Source organism: Corticium candelabrum, chromosome 16 (genome assembly GCF_963422355.1).
Source record: "Corticium candelabrum chromosome 16, ooCorCand1.1, whole genome shotgun sequence".
NCBI classification, from domain to species: Eukaryota; Metazoa; Porifera; class Homoscleromorpha; order Homosclerophorida; family Plakinidae; genus Corticium; species Corticium candelabrum.
The window spans coordinates 1,072,043-1,091,949 of NC_085100.1; the positions used below are offsets into that span (position 1 = coordinate 1,072,043).

A 19,907-nucleotide genomic window follows, 5' to 3' on the forward strand; every position below is an offset into this window, starting at 1 on the left:
TTCAGACAGATAGTGTACTCTTCTTTCATCTTTCCAAGGCCCTTAAACAAATTTGGGAATTCAGCTTGCACATCAGCCACCTCGACCAGATTACTTGCACCTTTTTGTACTGTCTCACAGCGTTTGATTACTTGCAGAGCTACTATGGCTGGTCTGCCAAGTAAACATCTTGTCATTCCTCTCACCACAAATATTTCCTGCTGTGTGGTCAATGCTTTGACTTGGAGCTTGGCAACCAACTTCCCACTCACATCTAATGCATGTCCTCCTGGGCCACGTAGTGAATGTCTGGTAACAGTTTGAAGTTCAGCGTTGCTGAAGGTTGTTTTGTACATCTTTTCTGGTATCACTGTAACGTCTGCACCAGTGTCAATCTTGAACCTCAACTCTCCCCCATTCACTTTCGAGTTGGTCATCCAAGCACCTGTTACAGTTCCGATAGATTTAACACCCAAGCATAGATAACCACGGGAATCATCCACTCAAAGCTAGCATCCACAACGATTTCGATCTCTTGTTTGGATTTACACATGGGTGCGTAATAACCTACTACCGCATTTCGTGGTTGCTGCTGGGCACGCGACTCTACCATGCGACGGTGTCTGTCCGCATCTCGTGCATAAATCTCTTGCTATTGATCTGCCACCCGACCACGAACTCTTTCCTCTTGTGTACGCTGGCTGTCTTCCTTTGTTTGGTTTGCGCTACTGGACGTCGTCCACCAACGGCCTCCACGACTGCAGGTGTGGAATGCGTGTCATCTTTCCTGACTATACCACTTGTTGTTGTTTGACCGCCTCCTTTTGTCTAGCCTTCGAAATGGCTTTCTCCAAGGTTAGTTCAGAATCCAACTGCAGTGTCTCAGACAAACTCGCATCGCGCAAACCTACTACAATGCGGTCTCTAATGAGCTCATCCTGGAGGTCACCAAACATGCAGTGTTCCGACAGGCTGTACAGCGCAGTGACAAAAGAATCAACCGACTCCTCTGGTTCTTGTACACGTTGATTAAACGTTGCACGTTTGAATATCACGTTGCGTCGCGCTACAAAGTGTGCATCGAATTTGCTTCTCACCTCATTATAGCTTTTCGCCTGCTCCTCCGTGAGGGTGAATGAACTCAAGATTTCCTCAGCTTTCCGTCCCATTGCATAGACCAGTGTGCTAATTTGAATCTTCCCGTCTTTCTCCTCTAATCCGGAAGCTGTACGGAATCGTTCAAAGCGGCGGATCCATACTGGCCACGTATCAGGGCTGGTACAATCGAACGTCTCTGGCGGTGCAATCTGAAAGGCTGCCATTATATTACTCCAACACAATTGGGTATCTTCACGCTCCTTCAGACTCAGGCCTGGGCTTACTCAGTCAAAATCCCACGCGTGACACCATGTTGTCTTCGGGCTTAGTAGGGTTTGACCCTTTCTATTATAGTAATACACTGATGATTATATATAATTGCACATAGGTAACTGTTAAACATAACATACCACATGCCACACCAGATGGGACGCTCTGCTAATTAGAACAAACGTGCTCGTTTCGCTCGTACTTCTCAGATCACGTGATCGCCTACTATGTTGAAGGCTTGGGCAAGGAGTTGCTTGTCAAGGCCGGTGAGTTGTTTGAGAATGTATAATAACAAGTCAAAGTAAAGCGAAAAAATGTTTTCTTAGGCTTGTAGTCGTCTGTTCTCGGCACATCGGCGTCTCTACGCGGGAGCTGAATTTGTGGTCGGTTTTCAAAATTCTAGTTGACATTTGGTAATTGACAGCGTAACACAGTGTGTGTGTGTGTGTGTGTGTGTGTGTGTGTGTGTGTGTGTGTGTGTGTGTGTGTGTGTGTGTGTGTGTGTGTGTGTGTGTGTGTGTGTGTGTGTGTGTGTGTGTGTGTGTGTGTGTGTGTGTGTGTGTGTGTGTGTGTGTGTGTGTGTGTGTGTGTGTGTGTGTGTGTGTGTGTGTGTGTGTGTTCCCAGATGTGGATGGCGTGGCGACATGCCCAGAGCTCATAGGTTGCCAGCCTATTTTGAAGAATGACAGTGGCTACAGTGATTCGCGAGTTGTGATTAATCTAGATAGGATGTACCTCTTGTAGCTCAATCATCAGTTCATCATAAATTGTGTCTGGGTGGCCGTTAGAGTCTGCTGTTGGAAATATCTTGGAAACACACCGGGAAGGCTACCCTTACAAACCTGTGAATCTCGACGTCTACTGGTTGTCCCGTTTTGATCGGTCCATCAGTAGTACGTACTCGTGTTTTGCCTGAGTGAGCGTAATGACTGGACATCCAGGTCATCACTATAATCTCTTCTTGTCTAATTCTCCTATAATGAAGTCTCATTTTGTTGTCAGGGATCGCGTTTTCTTTCGTTGCTTGCACATGCAACTTCATTGATTAGCTCGATCTGTGCAAAGAATGTCATGTAAGAATGTCTCAGTCTTCCATGCACAGGGACAAACTCATTTCCCCACCACATGTACATTCGAGAGGTACACTCCTTCATGCGTTGAGGTCAAGAAAACTGGCTGCTGAATTATGAGATCAATGCTAGATCACGAAAGTTCTGAATGTCCTGAAAGAAGATAAGTTCTGAGTACTACCGAGTTACTTTGTTAGTTTTTGAAATTGACATTGCTGCTCTATCAGAAACAAGACTTGCTGAACAGGGCAGTCTAGATGAGTTTGGATATCGATTCTATTGGTCAGGGAAACCAAAGGATCAAAGCTGAGTATTAGGTGTTGGGTTTGCAATTAGAAAGAAAATAAGTAAACTCAGATCTTCCCATTGCTCACAGTGATCAGATAATGAGCCTAAGATTCCTTTAATTAAGCAAGAACAAGTTTCTAACAATCATCAGTGTGTATACCCCAACACTAACGTCAGAGGAATCAATCAAAAAACATTTTATGACCAACTACATAATATTCTAGTCAAAATTCCGGTAGATGACAAGCTTATCCTGATGTGTGACTTCAATGCAAGAGTTGGTCAAAACAGTGATCGTTGGCCAGAAATCCTAGGGCATCATGAAGTTGGTAAAGTGAATAGGAATGGTTGACTATTGCTCCGACTTTGTGCCGTTCATCATTTCAGCATTACCAACAATTGATTTCAGTTGCCTGATAAACTGAAAACAACCTGGAAACAACCTCGATTGCATCATTGGCATCAACTCGATTACATCATTACCAGATATAGAGATGTGCAAGATTTTGAGTTGACCTGAGTTATCAGAAGTTCAGAATGCTGTACAGATCATCGTTTTTGAGGTCAACTGTAGCTTTCAAAATTGTGACCAATAGGCGCTTCTATTGGTGTTTAATTAATTAGAAAACTTGATGTCAATCAACTAAATGACCCAGATGTTGTAGACAGTTTTGAAAGCCAGCTTAATTAAGAAAGAATTGAAAATGTCTGGAGTTCGTGAGGGCTCTTGGTGTAGACTTTAAAAAGTTGCAACAAATGCAGCTAAGGAAACAATTGGTTATGAGAAACACTAAAGGCAAGACTGGTTTGACAGCAACAATGTGGAAATACAGTGACTCTTGAACAGAATAGATGAAGCTTATGTAAGGCTTCAACAATGTCCACAGTCTCCCAGATTGAGAGTCCTTTAAGACGCTATAAGAAGTTAGCTCAGCGTGAATTGCGTCAAATATGCGACGAGGGTGGAAAATTGTGTGCTTGCAGACAACAATGACAAACGCTTGTACAGTGAATTAAAGACAGTCATTGGTCCAATTCAGTCTTGTTCCATGCCTTTACGTAATGAGGATGGTCAGTAGCAAGGTGGAAATTCTTGCTCGTTTTGGAAACGTCTCTTTGAGTCTTTACTTAATAGAGATGCGTCAGTTACAGCTGCAGCACTGGATGCACTAGTCTACCACAATGACCTTTGTGTCATGCCATGGATGAATTACCAAACACATATAGAAATTAGGCATGCCATTAAATCTTTAAAAGTTGGCAAGGCTGCAGGCCCAGATGATTCAGCTACTGAATTTTATCAGGAAGGTGGTACCATTTTTGTAGCAGAATTCATGGAGGTTATTCGCAAAATTTGGGACGCTGAGGAGGTACCACAAGTATTGAAAAATGCTAATATAGTTACCATTTAAAAGGTGACAAATCGTAATGAGGAAACTGGAGAGGAATATCACTGCTGTCCATTGCTGGTAAAGAATTATCAAGAGTATTGTTGAATAGATTATCAGAATCAATTGCAGAAGACATACTTCCAGAATCTCAATGTGGCTTTTTGTGGAGGAAGGAGGCAACTGCAAGAAAAATGCAAAGAACAACAAAAATCACTATATGGTTTTATGGATCTAACAAACCGTTTGACTCAGTCAATCGTTAGGCTCTGTGGAAAGGAAAAATGGGTTGCCCACCCAAGTTTGTCAGCTTGGCCAGACAGTTACACAAAGCAGAAGTTGTTTGTGAAGGTGATGACTTTCAGAGCTTCTACGTGAAAACAGGGGTCAAACAAGGTTGTGTGTTGGCACTTACTTTATTTGCTCTCTTCCTTGCAGCCATGATGGCTGAAATGATTTGTAAAGTGGGTAGTAGAGGAGTGTCTGTTCAGTATAGAATGGGATCTACTTTTTGCAGACGATTGTATTCTTGTTGCTCACTCAGCAGATGAAATACAAGTAACAACACATGGTCTTGCATTTGGGTTTACAAATATATGTCAAGAAACCAAATATATGTTCCAACCTGCTCCTGGTAAGAAACGGAGTGGCTTCGAAGAAAGTTTTCTTCTTGTCTTATCTTGGAAGTGTTATGTAATTATTTCAGATAATTGCACTGCTGAAAAAGACATAACAGCTCAGTTACAAAAAGCAAGTGGAGCTTGTGGTGCTTTACAGAAGAGACTTTGGAGTCAACAAGGAATACAAATGAGTACGAAAGTACAGGTTTACAAAGCAGTTGTGCTTCCAACCCTCATGTAAGGGTTCCAGTCATGGACCTTATACCCGACAGACAGTGAAGTACTGCAAAAATTTCATCTTCGTTGTCTTTGCCGTATTTTGAGTCAAAGTCCTGAGAAGAGGTGGTATGGCTGGGATAGAATGAAGCAGCAGTTAAAATAGATCAGCCACATAGTCAGAATGGATGACAAAGACTGCCAAAGCAAGTTCTTTTGGTCAACTGCTTCATGCATCAAGACGATCCGGTGGCTCAAAGACAAGATTCGGCATCATTTGTGAAATGTCAACATCTCTTAATTAAACAAACTGGGAAGTTGCAGCTTTTGAGCGTTCTACTTGGAAAGACCAAATCATGTGTGGTCTAAGAAGTTTTGAAACAGAGAAAATGAAGAAAATTGAGAAAAAGAGTCAAATGTGTCATGAAATTCTTACTGGATCCACCACAAGTCAACATATATGTTGTACATGTAATCGAGACTGTTGATCATGAATTGGACTTATTGTTCATGAGCGAACTCACAGCAACATCCCAAAAGCCATACAACAATCTCTGAGACGCTCTTTGTGTACCAGACAGAATATGTTGATCTAAAGCTGGACTTACGCTTCTCATATGCGAGCTTATCAACATCAAGATCAGAAAAGTTATCAGTTCTCCTTTTTATACATTGTTCAGGAGTCGTTAGCCTGTAACTGAGTAGCGTTGAAGGAAGGAAGGAAGGTGTGTGTGTGTGTGTGTGTGTGTGTGTGTGTGTGTGTGTGTGTGTGTGTGTGTGTGTGTGTGTGTGTCAAAAGAGTTCGTATGATTTAACCCAAGTCGGATTAATCTTGTGTGTGGATATCATATTCCCATTCTTGTTTCTGTCGCTACCTGGCACTCATTTATGAATTGTCTGAAACTAGAAAGGAAGTGCAGTATGTCATATGTATGAGACTGATTTAGGCTAATTAATACAGGCAGCTGCATGTTCTGCATATTTCTAAATTGCATTGGGATATGTGATATCTGGATATGTCTGGAGACACTCTTATTGGAATTATTTTATAGGTTGGCTTCCTTTATCTGCAATGCACAAAGTAGCTGAAGTTCTTGGTATGTCAAGGATGAGAGTGTATGAAGTGGCAACATTCTACACAATGTTCAACAGGTTATCTGTTAAGCCTGGTTCACAATATTGACGCCGACGTCGACGTCAACAATAGAAATGAATCCTATTCCAGCGTCGACGTCGGCGTCAACATCAAAGAATGCCACCGATGTCAAGGTGGTTTCTTTGAAGCTTGACGCTTTACTGAGCGTCGGCGTCATATTGTGAACTAGGCTTTAGTCAATAAGTATATTTCAATGTTTATTGTTGACTTGGTTGCCTAATCAGAAATCCAATCGGGAAATATCATATAGAAGTGTGCACCATAACACCTTGTATGTTGTGTGGATCTCAGCAAATACTCGACACCGTACGAAACAAACTCGGTAGGTTGGAGCATATTGTGTACAGAAACATCCATTAGTTTATTTGACTTCTACTAATGATTGATGGATGAAATATGTGGTCTTGAATATTTGAACGAATTCTTAAGGAAGCACAGGTGGTTGGTACTGTACTGTAGTATTTGAGTTTGCATTAATTATAGTTGCTGTTCTTTTGTGATAATTGTCTGTACTATCACTTTGTTTATATATTACATTATGGTTCACAATTGTATATACATCACAATATGCTTGTGGAACTTAAGAAACTTACTGATCATCAAGGGATGATGTGTGGGTTTTGTAAACAAAGAGCATTTGATAATGTTTTATGTTTTAGGAATTGACATTGGTGAGACTACTGATGATGGGATGTTTACTCTATCAGAAGCAGAGTGTTTAGCTGCATGTGTGAATGCTCCTATGATGATGATAGGAGATGATTATTATGTAAGCTTGTGTAATCACTGACACCACATGAAGTCAGTTACTGTTAAATTGAAGGAGGATTTGACACCTGAACTTACTGAAGAAATCATAGATTTGTTTGCTAAAGGACAACGGCCAAAACCAGGACCAAGGTACTGTAGTACGCTGTAGTACAATTTTTGTACAATAAGTATTGGGTGTTAAACAGAGTAATTGGATTTAGGGGTCGTTTTGCTGTGGAACCTCATGGTAGATTAACATTATTAACAGAACCTCCAACTGACCCTGGATTTGGAGTTCGAGATGATCTGTGACTTGTAAAACTGAACAGAATATGTAAGGTCTGTCTCTAGCACTACACATACTGTATATGTATAATCATTACTCAATATGCTCAATGGAGTGGGTGTGGATGTTGCACCATTTATACAAGAACCTCGGTATGATCAACGGTTGTAAGATGTTGATCATTATCAGTGTTTTCAAAGTGGCCACTGTAAAGTGTGCATGACACTAACTTGTCCATTTATTTTTCACAAATTATGTGCAGTAAATAGAGACTGCCAGATGTTTATGAGGAACTGCTTCTCAATTTCAACATGACTGTTAGACATACAACAACAGTTTTGTAGCTACAACAAGACGCTTTCCTGACAGTCATTTCAGTTTATTCAGGATATCAGTTTCACAGTTGCTGATTTATTAGTTTACCCTGGAATGAATGGGTGATCTTTCTTGCACTTTTCCAGTTCTTCTTCAGTTGAACTGCGAATGCAGCAATACTGTAGGTTTTGTGAGAATGTGTCCTTATCTGGGATGTACATATTGGTACGATGCCAAATGTACTGCAGCCACGTGTGGTCATTTGACTTTGAAATAATGCCATCAGACAGCTGCATGATTCTTTGGTTGTCGATTACTTGGCCCAAACATGATGGGTAGGCCTCAGAGAATGCATACTCATATTGCCAGTAGGTCTCTCGATGTTCTACAGTAGCAACACACGGCAACAACAAATGGGACTTTAGAACAGTAATATAGAGCATACAGAGTTTATTTCTTGTACACAATAGATGTATGACAAAACAGACTTAGAGAATGTACTTAGTACATACATTTTCATACCATTTGCCATGGCCAAGTTGAGGTACCATTGCTTATAGTCTATGAATGACTTTGTTACATCATCAATGTAGACAAGTCGGAATGACGGGTTGTTTTCATAAATTGGAGTTAGAGATCCAGTCAAGATAAATGCAGCTGACTGTTCCACTGTTGGCTCATTATCATGATCATAGAAAAACCTGAAGTCATCTCTGTGTAGATGACCATATAGCTGTCCTGTGACAAATTATGTAATGGTTATCAGCAATACAGTACAACTACTGTCAGAACAAACCTCCAATAACATGAGGATATCTTGCTGCAGTTAGTTTCACGTATGCTTTAGTATAGTTTTCAAACCAAAGCGGGGTCAGTCCATGGGTAGAGATACCGGGTGGTATATGACCTGAAATAATCACTCTTGCATCATTTTGGTCAGCTTTTTCCAGTTCTGATTCCAGCCATTGTAGTTGCCTAGTAGCAGTCTTTAAAAACAGTTCTGTTTGCACTGTTGCCTTGACACTAAAGTAGTTTGTATTTAGTACTAGTAGCGTGAGTTTTGGTGCTAGCTGCGCTTTGTAATAACCACCAGTAACAAAGGTTATTGTAAATTCAGTCTCATTCACTGGTGGCTGTTCTTGTCGCCAGTAGCAGCCTTCACATATAACAAAGTCCCTCCATTGTGCTCTTACAGCATTGTACCATCCCTGTGGATGTGGTGGGATGTAATAATCTTCTGGTATATCATTGTTTCCCAAACAAGGAAACACATATGTGTCTGGGAATCTCTTGTAAAGTTCATCAGTAGCTACACTAATGGCTTCAAAAACTACACCTCCTTTTGGAGTTCCAAGATCATGTGCTGACATGTCACCAGTAACAATGATGAAGTCTGGCCGAGCCTCCTCCATACTGATTTTATTCATGGCATGAAAGACATTTTCAACAAGAAGTCGAGGAGAATCACATCGTGGTCTACCGTAGGGAGCCTCATACTCCGCTGGAGAAGAATCATTAGTCAAACGACAAAATGTGTGTTTTGAGATATTGGCATCATATTCAGGATCCACATGGATATCAGAAATATGGAAGAACTTTAGCCAGCTTTCCGGGAAAGCGGATTGCTTGCTATTACATCTTCTGTTTGTGTTTTCCTTGAACGTGCTTTCAGACCTAACATTGCTACATGGCAGCTGAAAGATCCATGTTATTGATAGAAAAGCAACGAGAGCAAATAGGATCCCACAAATAGCAGCAATAAACCATGTAATCTTGGAAAACTTGGACTTTGAAATTAGATCTGTGAGGACTGGCTGCTGGTCTTCTGCCATTGCGATGAACAATGTACAGTAAGCACTTGTGCACGACTACAAAGACTATAATCATTGTGATTATCATATTGGAAATAGAATACTATAGTGCAAACTAAATTAACTCTCAGTTAGCATGTTGGATAAGTAACAATGAAACAGTGTTTGAATCGATTTCCGGGGCAGGACTCATGCTGGTAGTTCACAGAAAGAAACAGGTTACATGCCGTTTCATCATGTTAGGGCTCGTTAGTCCTACCAATCACAACTGTTAATCTTCACTTCCACCTTGCTTGTAACACCAAATAGACAACCTTTGCAAAGTCTCATCCATTGGGAAATTATTGCACGTAATGTCTAATGTCTAAACTCTTGGCAAATATTGTGAATGATGATGCCAATTATTAGAACATGGTTGGTTGGCAAAGACAAGTGAATACGACAAACAACTGGGAAGTAATTCTGTAGCTGCTGTTTGCACTAATCTAAAAATTTGGTCACATCATGTAGGTGATTATGCTCCAGATGAATAGCACATTGGAATTAGCATCTTTGTGCACAAGATGTTATTATTTTCTAAACCAAGAGTTAATTTCTTTCACACATTTTCCTCCAGACAGTTTATTGAAGATGAGTGTACAGTTGTACATTTGGGAATATAGATAAAGGAACATAACTACAGTCTTGTATAAATGTGGTTTAGTTACATGCATTGATAAAGTATACAGTCGGTATTTCAGGTCATAGTAGGTGGCTTTCTTGTGAACAAATTCTGTGAAGGTGGAGATTTTTCTATCTCCTGATTCCGCCAACTGATGTTTCACTGCTTTGAGTAATTAGGATAGATCATACGGTATAGCTAGCTTTGTTGATGAAACTAGGTAAAATGTTTGTTATGAGAGTATGTGAATCTTATGAATATTTAAATTAAAAATTACTAAACAACCTTATTCTTGGAATTGGGTAACATAATGATGCTCAATATCAATTGGTTGTGAACAGAAATTATAAATTATTGTGTTGTGACTGTTGGACCCAACTCCAACTCTGACAGATCGAACTCTAACTTGGAAACAGAACCTGTTATCTTACCTTTTTCTGTTCAGAGGTCTTAATCCAATTTGTCATTATATTGCCATAAAAACATCCGTGTTCACAACAAATGACTATTAAGCATGATTGTGTTTATCAATTTCAAAAGATTGTTTTGTAATTTAAAATTTCAATGCGTTATATCAATCAACACACACATGACACACTGAATGTTATAATAGACACTGAATAATGAGTTTACTTTGTGATCAATGTAACTGCCTTATACCATTTAAAGACTAATAGGTTTTCATCACTAAACAGTCAACAGTAACTAAGATGAAGTTGAAGAAATTGGGACATCCCAAACAAGAACAGAATTGATGAGTCAGTTTGCCATGTGCTGTTTATCCAGGTATAAATGGATGCTCTTTCTTGCACTTCTCAAGGATGTCTGAGGTTATACTGCGCATACAACAATATTGTAAATTCTGTGAGAATGTTGCTGTGTCTGGGAGAAACTCGGTTTGACGATGCCAGATATACTGCAGCCACGTGTAGTCCTCTCTCCTGGAGATAACACCATTAGTGATGTCAAGGATCTTCTCATTATTAATCACTTGTCCAAAGCACGATGGATATGATTCAGAGAATGTGTACTCATGGAACCAGTGAGTTTCGTTGTGCTCTGTTCACACAGAAAGTCATTATAAATAAGTAAACAATGTTACTTATTAATTAAGTTATAGCTCCTTACACAATTGGGAAACAAATTTGTAAAAAAGAGCATTCAGTGGCTGATAACCTATGAATTACTTTAGAAGACTTACATATTTAGTAGCTGAAATATTTGCAATCATCACCAGTATAAAGGTATGTTACTATCTAGATGGTCACATGAAGTGGCCTACCTTTTACCACAAACTGCAAACAGACAATTTTACTACAACAGGTTCAGCACTTCCTAGAAGGCCATGCAATCAACTGATATTTGTATATTTAATTGAAGTTTACCATTTGACAGAGCCATGTTTAAGTACCATTGCTTGTAATCTACAAATGCGTTGGTTTGGTCATCAACGTAAACCAGACGGAATGCTGGATTATTGTTGTAGACTGGAGAAATAGATGGAGTTAGGAGGATTGCCGACGACTCCTCCACCAATGGCTGATCAGGTTGAGCAAAGAAAAATCTGAAGTCATCCCTATGTATGTGGCCAAACAGCTGTCCTATGACAAATCATATAATAGTTACAAACAGTAAATGTTATATGTACTTTATCAAAACCTCCAATAACATGAGGATATCTTTCTGCAGTCAAGTGCAAATATGTTTTAGTATAGTTGTCAAACCAAAGAGGTGACAAACCATAGGTAGAGATGCCAGGTGGTATGTGACCTGAAATAATCACTTTTGCATCATTGTCTTCAGCACTCTGAAGCTGCTGTCTCAACCATTCCAGTTGACCTTTTGCAGTCTCCAAAAACAGCTCTGTTTGAACAGTTGCCCAGGCACTGAAATAATTGGTGTTTAACACAAGCAAACTAAGTTTAGGAGTTAGCTGTGCTTTATAATAACCACCAGTAACAAACGTTTTCATAAATTCATTTTCTTTCACAGGCTGCTGATCAAATCGCCAGTAGCAGTGTTCACAAATAACAAATTCTTTCCACTTGTTCATTACTTCAGTGTACCATCCTTGTGGATGAGGAGGAATGTAGTAATCTTCTGGTATATCATTATTGCCCAGACAGGGGAAAACATAAGAGTTTGGAAATGTGTTTCGAAGCCCATCTGTAGCTATGGTAATAGCTCCAAGAACTACATCCCCTGTGGGAGTGCCAAGGGAGTGGGCAGCCATGTCACCTGTGAAAACAATGAAGTCAGGCCAATTCTCCTCCCATATGCTAGTGCTGATTTTTTTCATTGTCTGGAAAGCGTCCTGCATCAGAAGTTTCGGAGAATCACAGTTTGGTCGACCATAAGGAGCAAGGTAAGAAGCAAGTTTAGCTTCAGCAGAATAATTCCTACAATAGGTATCACCTGAAATATTGTCAAGGTATTCGGGGTCAATGTGAACATCAGAAATATGAAAGAACTTGAGCCAATCTTCCGGAAATGTACTCTTGGGTATAGCACAACCTGCAGGCGCAGTAATACCGGACGTTCCAGAGGTACATGGCAGACTCTTGACCCAGGTGACAGCTAGGACTGTAGCTAGAACTGTCATGCCGACGGTAGCAGCCACTGCCAAGCCAAAGTACAAAGTAAGCTTGTTACTATGCTGTGACTTAGCAATTGGCTTTGCATCTTCATCAGTAACAATCAGCTTGACTGCCGAGTCCTTTGCCATTCTAGCGATATATGAATGCTGCAACAGATGAGAAGTGTGCATGTTTCAGTACAATCAACTTAACAAGTGACCAACCCGCATGGAAAACCCACGTCGCAATTTTTGGCTTACCTCAACGCTTCCAGGTGGAGAGTGACGGATTTGTGCACCCTCGCGCTTTGCTCGCGATTCCAGACCGTCGACTCGATGCTCCAGACCTCATGTCGGGTACACATATCACCGGTCATGATGCAAAGCTGCTGGTGATTTCGGACCCCGGTGATTTGTGTACCCTTGTGCTTTCCTCGCCGTCCAAAACCGTGACAACGTTTCAAGCAATTGATATTACTGAATACTCGTCTCTAGGCGTCGTTTTGTGAGTGAAGTCAGTACGTAACCAGTCAATCGGTTGACCAGCCTGACGTTGTTGATGTACGAAGGAGATTCACTCCAACTATAGTTGGAGACGATTGCAGACTCAGCTGCAAGCATAGATGGGTCTACAAGCCTGCAGTTCTCAACTTGCAACTGGGGATCGCTGTAGGAGCATTGATGTGCACGCGTGTATGCCAACTAGAGACTTATGGACGACCTGGTCATGTGTACACACGGACGGACGGAAATCTTAACACAGCTGGCAATTTAAGGTAAGTCTAGAGAAGATATCGTTGTCAAATGTTTAATTAAGGTTCTAGATTCTGACTTAGTTCACAGTTTCAACTTTGTATATTTAAAGTTGATGTATTAATTGAACAAATTAATACTGAAGCTGTGTATAGCAAGACATTTATCTACATTTAGCGCAAATCCAAGGCTCACTACCTGACATTGTGACACATCTGTCATGATACAAGTTTTCACAGACGTAACACTCTACCATCTTGCCATGTGTCTTTGGCAACAAACACGTGCAGTGCAAAGTAATATAAAAGTGACTTCTGTCACATGTTTCCAATGGCTTGTCTTCTTCCATTGGAAAAGGTGAGAGCTCCTCTTGATCCAAACAGTAAATCAGATGTTGTCGCATTTTGGAAATATCAAAATGCATGATGGTTACATCATCTCCTAGAGCTGCATGAAATGCATATGCTATTGCAAATAGCCCGCAATCTTTACCATTTTGTTGCTGTTGCACTGGCATTTGTTCTACCATTAGAATGTTGTCTTTGTGAGCCAATTGATAGATTTGTGCCAGCTGTGTTTCCATACAAGGAGACAAGTGTAGGCCAGCATTGCTGTCGTATAGTCGTACTTGTTTGCCAAAGCAGGTTGAAGTCACCCAATGATGACTTCCTGTAAAATGAATCTGAATAGCTGTACAAAAATGCATTTGTTATTATTACAAACCACATGAATGCTTATAATATTATTTTGATAATATTACACTATTAGTGTAGTGTGGTGTTGTGTGTGTGGTGTTGTGTGTGTGTGTGTGTGTGTGTGTGTGTGTGTGTGTGTGTGTGTGTGTGTGTGTGTGTGTGTGTGTGTGTGTGTGTGTGTGTGTGTTCACGTGTGTGTGTGTGTGTGCACGTGTATGTGTGTGTGTGCACGTGTATGTGTGTGTGTGTGTGTGTGTGTGTGTGCCTGTGTGTGTGTGTGTGTGCCTGTGTGCGTGTGTGTGTGTGTGTGTGTGTGTGTGTGTCATGTCAGTGAGAGGGGTATTTATTTCATACCATCACTTGTTACATGAGCGAATCCGTAAGTCTGGCAAAGGAGTGTTGACTCTAGTCCACTGATGTAGGGAAACTGCTTTAATAGAAGCTGATGAGCAGCATGCATGTGCTTGTCAGTTAGAAAGCTGTCGGCACACTTGCCTTGTATAATACATTTATCAGTTTCATTGAGATCCAGACCATGTACCCACTGCAAAAGAAAATTTTATAACAAATCTTCTGGTTATTCTGGCAAATTCAGTTGACTTACTCTTTGTGAACTCTCGGCAGCTGATGTTAGACTAGACAATGTTTGAGACATACTTGCTCTCTTATTAACTACCTCAAACAAACTTCTTCCTTTACTGTTATACAGCTTTCTCATATCATATACCCACAGACAAAGGTCATCAAGTTGAGAGCTGCTGATGCTGACATACACGTTTTGATATTGAGACACCCTTGGCAATGAGAGTGCTTTGTCAGTTTCCCAGACCTTAATCAAGTCCACGTCTAGTAGTAATTGCAATTCTGGTGTTATTTCAGCTTTTGCAAAATCATTGAACTCTTGATGAACAACAGGATTTACTAGCACAAAATCACTAACTTGTTTTAATGTTGGCTTTTTCTCATATGTTTGACAGTCTAGCCACAGAGCCACGTCTACATTGACACTAAGCCAACATTCTTCAACAGAGCTTGTATGTTCAGCAAGCTGCAAAACACATAGTACATGCAGTAACCATAACATAACTAATCAATATGTGCCAGTAGCTAGATGTAAGCATACCTCTCTCTCGTCGTCTTCTTCAGCTTTCCAAGCCTCCCATATTGCTCCTGTGTGCCACAGCCGTAACAGACTTTGATCAAATAGCTGACGTTCTAAATCTGAGAAATTTGGCTTGCTGTTGCCCTTAATCCTAGTAGCAGCTGATTCATCATCTTTGCTTGTCGCATTTGCCAATTCAGAAGACTTCTGTGGTGTATTGTAGATCTTCAGCTGACTAATATTAACTTTGCGCTTCATTGTTGAATTAGTTTTGTTGCAACGAAGGACACAGCCACCAGATGCAGTCATTTCTATAACTCTGTATGGTCCAAGCCAGGTGTCTTTCATCTTATGATCTTTCGTTGTCCTTTTTAGCATATTTAATCGCAGAACAGTCTGTCCAACCTGGATAGAGTTTACTACAGCTCCTTTTCTTTTCTGTATTGTTGTTTCTGTCTTTCCTGACTGTTTTCAATGTTTTCTTTTACTTGAGGGAAAACTTTGTTTCTCATTTCCTTTAGATGATGTACTGCTTGCTGCACATCACTCAACTGACCGACAGAAGTGATCTCACTGTTTTCAGCTTCTAAAGGAAACCTAGCTTCTCGCCCATGCATTAAAAAGAAAGGAGTGAACTTGGTGGACTCTTGAACACTGGTTCGAATAGTAAAGAGAACTGGGTCAAGGAGTTCATCCCAGTCTTCTTCATGCTCTATTACCAATTTTTCAAGGCATCTATGTAGTCATAATACTCTAATTGCAATAGAACTACACTTATCTTCTTATATTGTTTATCTTACTTTCTAATTGTTTGATTTGTTCTTTCATCTAGTCCGTTAGACTGAGGATGATAAGCGGCTGTTATTCTTTGCCTGACATTGAATTGACAATGGAGTACCTTGCACACCTGTTGAAGCAAACACAGTATAAACATCCAACTAGTGGTACATACACCTACAGGTGAAGCAAAGTTTACATTGGACATACATGATTTAATTAACAAGCACATAGGACATATCTCATACAACCTGGTTGACAAACTCTCTGCCTTGATCAGTGATAATATCGTTTGGTGCTCCATGCCTACAGTAGGCAGTGTACAAAGCCCTGGCCACTGTAACAGCAGTTTTGTCTGATATGGGGAAAGCTTCAACCCATTTACTGAAATAGCATGTCATTGTTAGTATGTATTGGTTTCCTTGACTTGTCATTGTCAGCGGTCCCATGAGATCAATTCCAACTAGACTCCACACTTCTGAACAAACAGGAATAGGGTGGAGTTCGTTTGACTGCAATTTGAGAACGGAATTCGTCCTCTGGCACCTATCACATTTTCTTATCTAGACAACAGTAATTGTGCTAGTTAAATTATTTTACAAGATTAGTAACAAAAAAATTTCTACCTGATTTGCAATATCAATGTACTGGTTTGGCCAGTAGTATCTGCTCCTTATTTTGTCAGTGGTTTTAGTTCTTCCCAGATGACCGCCAATTGGATTTACGTGACACTCCTACATCAATCAACAGAGTGATTCTTCACTCATATACATAGCTATTTCAAGTAACTGCAACTAATTTTTATTATGATGCACTAGCCTGAAAGGCACGATCTTGCTAATTTTTGCTACCAAGTGCCAGTCTGAGTAAACCTGGAGTCTTTGTGTAGTACAACCTTCCATCTTGAACTGTAAAATCTTTGGCTCTTCTTCTAAATGACTTTCGTTTCCTGCTTGGAATATCAGTGTAGTCTGTCCCTCTAGAGACTAGGAACTCTTTGTATGAGTTCACAATGTTTTCCGACCATTGTTCTGCTGAAGTTACAGTATCTACTTCCTACCACATCATTAAAGTAATTGTAACGTTGCAATTGTTTAGAGCATTCTCCAATACTAATGCATGCAGATGTCAATGCTATCTTACTGTAGCTTCTACGTCTGACTCTGCATCCGTCAACTCTGGATTGTCCATATGACTCTATCACGCGCGTCCAGACTGAGACAACTTATTACAAGCCAAATAGAAGCATATTAGTACGAAATCGTAGATACAGCTACAACTCTAGAGTAGATCAACTGTAGCTAACCAAAGAATCAATTCTACGTGCTATGATACACAACTGCTCGCGACTGTAGACACTCAACTGCACAACTGCAACAACCTGCATCTGAATCCAGCGCTAGAGCTGTGTCTCTAAATATATAGTGTACCCTCGGCATGTCGCAGTCATTATCCGATTGAGTCACATGTGACTGTGATCACAGTCATCCGGTTGAGTCAAAGTCACCATTCGGCAGTTCTAGGAGTCAGTCATCATCCGGTTGAGTCACAGTCATCATACATCCAGCTTCTTCTATTCAGTCAACATCCGGCTTCTTCATGGTCATCTTCCGGCCACGGGTGCAACTGTCACAAGATATTCGTTCTCTAGCTAAATGCAGATGTACAATAGATGATCGGGAACAGAGAGTACTTTAGTTTGCATTACGATCGCGAGTCCTGTAGCTTGAAAGCAGTCTGGGACGGCGAGGAAAGCACAAGGGTACACAAATCACCGGGGTCCGAAATCACCAGCAGCTTTGCATCATGGCCGGTGATATGTGTACCCGACATGAGGTCTGGAGCATCGAGTCGACGGTCTGGAATCGCGAGCAAAGCGCGAGGGTACACAAATCACCGGGTGCCCAAATCCCCGTGACAACGGTGTGCCAGCGGATTTGTTCCGGGCGCGTATTCGGGTTGATCAAATGCGCAAGCGCAGTACTAAAAGGTGTGCAATACGCTTGCGCACATGTTGTCCCTCGGATCTCCAGACGCTGTTTTTATGTTGTCTTCTTTCGCGGATTTGTTCCGGGGCGGGGTAGAATTGCCGACACCTAGAAATTGTTTAGCGCATGCGTGTTACATGTCACACCTTTATTTTTGTTCCTTTAGCCATGTTATAGCTTGTACAGGCTTCAGAGGCTTCTTTGTAGTTTACGCAACCTGCAGCTGTGAACTGTCGTGATCGGTGGCTTGTACTCTCCGGTCACTAGATAATTAATTCACTAGATAATTGGCGAGCGAAGCGAGCCTCTTTCTTGTCATGTCAATTAAGCTCGAGATATATTATATTTTTATATTTATATATTTATATATTTATATATTTACTAGTATAGATGGCCCTTCCTTCGTACGGGCAAGATACTGTAGTGTAAAGATAGGTCTGTGGATACGTCACGTGCAATCTTTGTTGCGAGGTCCCGGATATGCTGAATGAATTCGAATCTTGCTCTTCGCGCTTGTTTCGATCGAAATCGACACACTCCCCGAGTAGCGCTTGCTGCAGAAAACGTGTAGGTTGGATTCGGTACAAATGCAATCAGAATTTGGAGAGAAACGCAAGCGTAGCCTCGTACCAGACCCTCTCGCGCCGTCATGCCCGGTTCCCGTATAACACGACAACGCTGGAGAGGGTCTGGGATCATACCGCCTACCGTTTATGCTATTAGATGATCAAACTAGCTCGTATGTCACCAAGCCTCAGGCTACTAATACGATTAGTCTAGTAGTTATTCTCATGTATCACACGGAATGTCTTGCAACAGACTTGACCTTCTATTCGTACTCTGCTTGTTTCCTTTCCGTGTTGGTATCCTGTCTCTACGCAAGCTCTACGTATTTGCCAACCTCTCTAGGAAAGAGGACTTTCTCTCCAAGAGACTCTAGAGCGGAAGTCAACACCGTGTCTGACGGCACGCTCTGCCAGGCTCCAAATGTTCCCGAATCGTACTCGAGCTTCCCGATTTGTATTGTTCTCGTAGCCTAGCACAGTAATAGAGCGGCGCCTAGTGCATCCCTAGTCCAAGCTACCTAGACTGCTGATCGAATCACATTGGACCTCACAGGTTCAGATAGCGTAAATCGAACTCAGGATCGAGCTCCCTCTGTGAATGAATCTCTTTCCATGCGGCAAGGTGGGTCTCTTCTCATGCAGCTGTACAGGAACGAAATGTAACAGTGAATGTATGCAATCGAATATCACAGCTAGCATAACTTTGATGGAAGGATAGCTTCATAATTAACTAAGAGCATGAGAGTGTTGACATTGGTGACGTGGGGTGACACTTAGATGACGTCACCAATCGCCGTGTAGCGCTTGCTGCAGAAACGTGTAGATTGGATTCGGTGCAAATGCAATCAGAATTTGGAGAGAAACGAAAGCGCTAGAAGAGTAAGTTTCGTCGCAAGAGATATTCGATCGCTCAAAGCTTTGCGAAGGACGACGATGCATACGGTCTACACAGGACTGGTGTGGGCGTGTGTTCGAATGAATCGGAATGTGTAGCGTTTGCGTTATCGAGAAATTTTACGCGGGGTCGACCCCTCGACAGGGGACCCGGTGCGTAATTTTTAATTATTTTTACGCAAACCTTCCCTGTGCGAGCCGAGTGTGCGTGCCGATTTCGGTTGCAAACGGACAGAAGACGTGGCCGCCAAACGCGAACACACACACAGACAGACAATTTGAGCTTTATATAGTAGATATACGTACGTCAGCACTTGTCATATAGATTTACAGCAAAACGGAAAGACGGATCGACTAAACGACGATGCCGGATGAATGCAATTTTGACTCCGTAACATGTGCGCTAAAAATTGAAGCAAGGGACCCCTTTCGAGGGGTCGACTCAATTTTAATTTCGTGGCGAGAAGAGTGAAACGACTCTCGATTTTGCTCCCTTACGCGACTAAAGAGCAAAAGAGACTGATAAGTGACAAACGAAATGGAAAGGAAAATCTACAAGAAGAGAAAAGTTTGTTTTTTGAGTTTCCGCGCGTTACTTTGATAGAAATTATTGCTACGCAACCATTGTCACGTGACTATGCAATCATTG

At 41.2% G+C, this 19,907-nt stretch overlaps 4 protein-coding genes across 5 annotated transcripts; 1 reads left to right on the forward strand and 3 right to left on the reverse strand.

The window, feature by feature from the left end:
• The first annotated feature begins 1,553 nt into the window (after window positions 1–1,553).
• On the forward strand, window positions 1,554–7,191 carry LOC134191899 (NADH dehydrogenase [ubiquinone] flavoprotein 2, mitochondrial-like). Of its 2 annotated transcripts, none has more exons than XM_062660536.1 (7): window positions 1,554–1,613; window positions 1,674–1,760; window positions 5,982–6,081; window positions 6,310–6,407; window positions 6,745–6,854; window positions 6,909–6,985; window positions 7,057–7,191. In XM_062660536.1, exons 3-7 carry the CDS (start codon window positions 6,002–6,004, stop codon window positions 7,145–7,147), a joined length of 456 nt encoding a protein of 151 aa, XP_062516520.1. In that variant the 5' UTR covers window positions 1,554–1,613; window positions 1,674–1,760; window positions 5,982–6,001; the 3' UTR covers window positions 7,148–7,191. The 2 variants fall into 2 exon arrangements, with proteins under 2 accessions (XP_062516520.1, XP_062516521.1); XM_062660537.1 differs by having other exon boundaries at window positions 1,559–1,613; window positions 1,674–1,730.
• Window positions 7,192–7,337: 146 nt separating this feature from the next.
• Window positions 7,338–9,335, reverse strand: LOC134192006 (acid sphingomyelinase-like phosphodiesterase 3b). Its single transcript, XM_062660674.1, has 3 exons — window positions 8,233–9,335; window positions 7,959–8,174; window positions 7,338–7,821 (listed from the first exon to the last, which is right to left on the reverse strand). Exons 1-3 carry the CDS (start codon window positions 9,266–9,268, stop codon window positions 7,541–7,543), a joined length of 1,533 nt encoding a protein of 510 aa, XP_062516658.1. The 5' UTR covers window positions 9,269–9,335; the 3' UTR covers window positions 7,338–7,540.
• Window positions 9,336–10,245: 910 nt separating this feature from the next.
• On the reverse strand, window positions 10,246–13,254 carry LOC134191901 (acid sphingomyelinase-like phosphodiesterase 3a). The gene is made up of 3 exons (XM_062660538.1): window positions 11,568–13,254; window positions 11,294–11,509; window positions 10,246–10,967 (listed from the first exon to the last, which is right to left on the reverse strand). The coding sequence occupies exons 1-3, from the start codon at window positions 12,631–12,633 to the stop codon at window positions 10,687–10,689; spliced, it is 1,563 nt and encodes a 520-aa protein (XP_062516522.1). The 5' UTR covers window positions 12,634–13,254; the 3' UTR covers window positions 10,246–10,686.
• Window positions 13,255–13,274: 20 nt separating this feature from the next.
• LOC134191898 (uncharacterized) lies at window positions 13,275–15,514 on the reverse strand. Its single transcript, XM_062660535.1, has 4 exons — window positions 15,055–15,514; window positions 14,536–14,979; window positions 14,286–14,475; window positions 13,275–13,926 (listed from the first exon to the last, which is right to left on the reverse strand). Exons 1-4 carry the CDS (start codon window positions 15,409–15,411, stop codon window positions 13,400–13,402), a joined length of 1,518 nt encoding a protein of 505 aa, XP_062516519.1. The 5' UTR covers window positions 15,412–15,514; the 3' UTR covers window positions 13,275–13,399.
• Between the last annotated feature and the right edge of the window lie 4,393 nt (window positions 15,515–19,907).

What these genes read in the sequence shown, in the direction of transcription:
- LOC134191899 (XM_062660536.1), top strand. Translation starts at nt 6,002, where the DNA reads ATGCACAAAGTAGCTGAAGTTCTTGGTATGTCAAGGATGAGAGTGTAT. An exon ending in TGATAGGAGATGATTATTAT is followed by an intron (nt 6,855 to 6,908) that starts GTAAGCTTGTGT and finishes GTTAAATTGAAG; the next exon opens with GAGGATTTGACACCTGAACT. An exon ending in CGGCCAAAACCAGGACCAAG is followed by an intron (nt 6,986 to 7,056) that starts GTACTGTAGTAC and finishes AATTGGATTTAG; the next exon opens with GGGTCGTTTTGCTGTGGAAC.
- LOC134192006 (XM_062660674.1), bottom strand. Translation starts at nt 9,268, where the DNA reads ATGGCAGAAGACCAGCAGCCAGTCCTCACAGATCTAATTTCAAAGTCC. An exon ending in ATATCCTCATGTTATTGGAG is followed by an intron (nt 8,175 to 8,232) that starts GTTTGTTCTGAC and finishes AATTTGTCACAG; the next exon opens with GACAGCTATATGGTCATCTA. An exon ending in CAACTTGGCCATGGCAAATG is followed by an intron (nt 7,822 to 7,958) that starts GTATGAAAATGT and finishes TTGCTACTGTAG; the next exon opens with AACATCGAGAGACCTACTGG.
- LOC134191901 (XM_062660538.1), bottom strand. Translation starts at nt 12,633, where the DNA reads ATGGCAAAGGACTCGGCAGTCAAGCTGATTGTTACTGATGAAGATGCA. An exon ending in ATATCCTCATGTTATTGGAG is followed by an intron (nt 11,510 to 11,567) that starts GTTTTGATAAAG and finishes GATTTGTCATAG; the next exon opens with GACAGCTGTTTGGCCACATA. An exon ending in AAACATGGCTCTGTCAAATG is followed by an intron (nt 10,968 to 11,293) that starts GTAAACTTCAAT and finishes CTGTGTGAACAG; the next exon opens with AGCACAACGAAACTCACTGG.
- LOC134191898 (XM_062660535.1), bottom strand. Translation starts at nt 15,411, where the DNA reads ATGCTAAAAAGGACAACGAAAGATCATAAGATGAAAGACACCTGGCTT. An exon ending in AAGAAGACGACGAGAGAGAG is followed by an intron (nt 14,980 to 15,054) that starts GTATGCTTACAT and finishes TGTGTTTTGCAG; the next exon opens with CTTGCTGAACATACAAGCTC. An exon ending in CGCTCATGTAACAAGTGATG is followed by an intron (nt 13,927 to 14,285) that starts GTATGAAATAAA and finishes ATTTTTGTACAG; the next exon opens with CTATTCAGATTCATTTTACA.